The 1690-nt window shown below is 57.6% G+C and overlaps 1 protein-coding gene across 6 annotated transcripts in view; it reads right to left on the bottom strand.

The window, feature by feature from the left end:
- The window catches only part of C2CD5 (C2 calcium dependent domain containing 5), a 94841-nt gene extending 93275 nt beyond the window's left edge, over positions 1–1566 (bottom strand). For 4 of the 6 annotated variants that reach the window (XM_023755517.1, XM_023755518.1, XM_023755520.1 and 1 more), the window contains exons 1-2: positions 1400–1566; positions 1134–1252 (exon numbers count right to left, since the gene is read on the bottom strand). In XM_023755517.1, coding sequence (XP_023611285.1) covers positions 1134–1223 — 90 coding nt within the window. In that variant the 5' untranslated portion in view covers positions 1224–1252; positions 1400–1566. Of the gene's footprint in view, positions 1–1133; positions 1256–1399 lie in introns of those variants that run through there. The other 2 variants (XM_023755521.1, XM_023755522.1) reach the window with 2 other exon arrangements.
- Positions 1567–1690: the final 124 nt, after the last annotated feature.

Raw genomic sequence — 1690 nt, 5'->3', positions numbered from 1 at the left:
ATTGGGGGGAGGTGGCAAGGAGGGCACCAAATCAAAGGGTCTCTCTCATCAATTTTTAAAAAATATATTTTATTGGTTTCAGAGAGGAATGGAGAGGAGAACAGAAACATCAATGGTTAGAGAAAATCATTAATCGGCTGCCTCCTGTACGCCCCCTACTGGGGGATGTGCCCTTGACCAGAATGAACCTGGGACCTTCCAGTCTGCATGCTGACGCTCTATCCACTGAGCCAAACTGGTTAGGACTCTCTCATCATTGATATTTCTATCTCTCTCTCCCTCTCCCTTCCTCTATGAAATCAATAAAAATATTTTTTAGAAGAATATTTTATAGAGATAAAAATCAAGCTATATATTATCATGTATCTATCAACTCCCTGCATTAATAGGGTCAAATGATTACGGTTCTAATTCTCTGGTTCATCATGTCAATTTTTATTACAATTTTTACTTGGCTTCTTTCATACATTGGCTTATTACTTTCCGGGGCCCTAGGCCTGTGATAATTTGCATGAGTTATAAGCCAATCATTAAATTTAAAGGGCAGTTTTGCAATTTAAATATCCATAGCACTTAATTGACTTCCTACCCCAAGGCACTATATTACCCTAGAACAGCTTTTCAGACCTACCAGTCCAGACAAGAGCAGGACGTGTTTTAGAATTTACAATGACAATTCGGAAAAGACTACGGTAAAGAGTGGATCTCCTAGCCTCGTAGAGTGCCTATTCGGACTGTTACCTCCATTCTTGATCATCTCCACGCCCCCTCCCACCCCACCCCCAAATAGGGCGCGGATGCGCGTGCGTGCGCGGTTCTTGGTGGCCCCGCGGCCACGCCTGGCACCTCCTGCCTGGCAGGTGGCCGGTGATGAGCCCTGACATCGGCGTCACCCCAGCATGCAGAGCAGTAACAGCCACCCCGCGCGGCGCACGGTGCCGCGGACGCCTGCGAGCCGCACACCCTCCACCTGGGCTGCAGTCTCGGCAGACAGCCCTCCGGGAGGGCGGGACGGGCAGGGCACACGCCACTGTCGGGAGGGGAACGGGCTGAGGGGCTGGGGCCGAGATGGGTAGGGTCCTTTCGAGGGCGTGGCGCGCCCTGAGTTTTGAGCAGCAGGACCTTGCACCAACCTCCACGAAGGCATCAGTCAGGTCACTAGCTCGGTCCATCACTGGCAAATGGCGCCCGGCCACGATTTTCACCTTCAGCTTCCCAGGCATGGTCTCGGCTCGGGCCTCTCCTTACGCTCCTGCAGAAACAAACAAGCGAGTCTGCGCCGGGCGCCGGGCGCCAAGCCCCGCGGGGAGGGGCGGGAGCGCGCGGGGAGCGGCGGGAGCGCGCGGGGTAACTGACAGCTGGGCGCGCGGGGGCGGGACGCCGCCCGGCTGTCACTCACTCTCGGCCGGGGGTGGCGGTCCCGCGCGAGAGCTGAGGCCTCATGCCGGAGGGGCCGCCGGAGGAGCGCCCGTGGCGGGTCCTGCTGTCCCGGTCCCTCCGCGCTGGCAAGAGAAGCAGAAGCCTGTCAGCATCCCGCTGAACCCCGGCCGCCGCTCCTAGCGTGCCTCCTCCCCCCAAGATGGCGGCCTTCGGGGCGTGGAGGAAGCATCGATCGTTCGGCGCTCGGCCCACTTCGCCGGGGAGGGAGGGGGGCGGGGCGGACTCGGGGGAGGCCGGAGGGCAGGGAGAG

Source organism: Myotis lucifugus, unplaced genomic scaffold (genome assembly GCF_000147115.1).
Source record: "Myotis lucifugus unplaced genomic scaffold, Myoluc2.0 scaffold_78, whole genome shotgun sequence".
NCBI classification, from domain to species: domain Eukaryota; kingdom Metazoa; phylum Chordata; class Mammalia; order Chiroptera; family Vespertilionidae; genus Myotis; species Myotis lucifugus.
The sequence above is the reverse complement of the archived record's forward strand: the minus strand, read 5'-3'. Positions and strand labels throughout refer to the sequence as shown.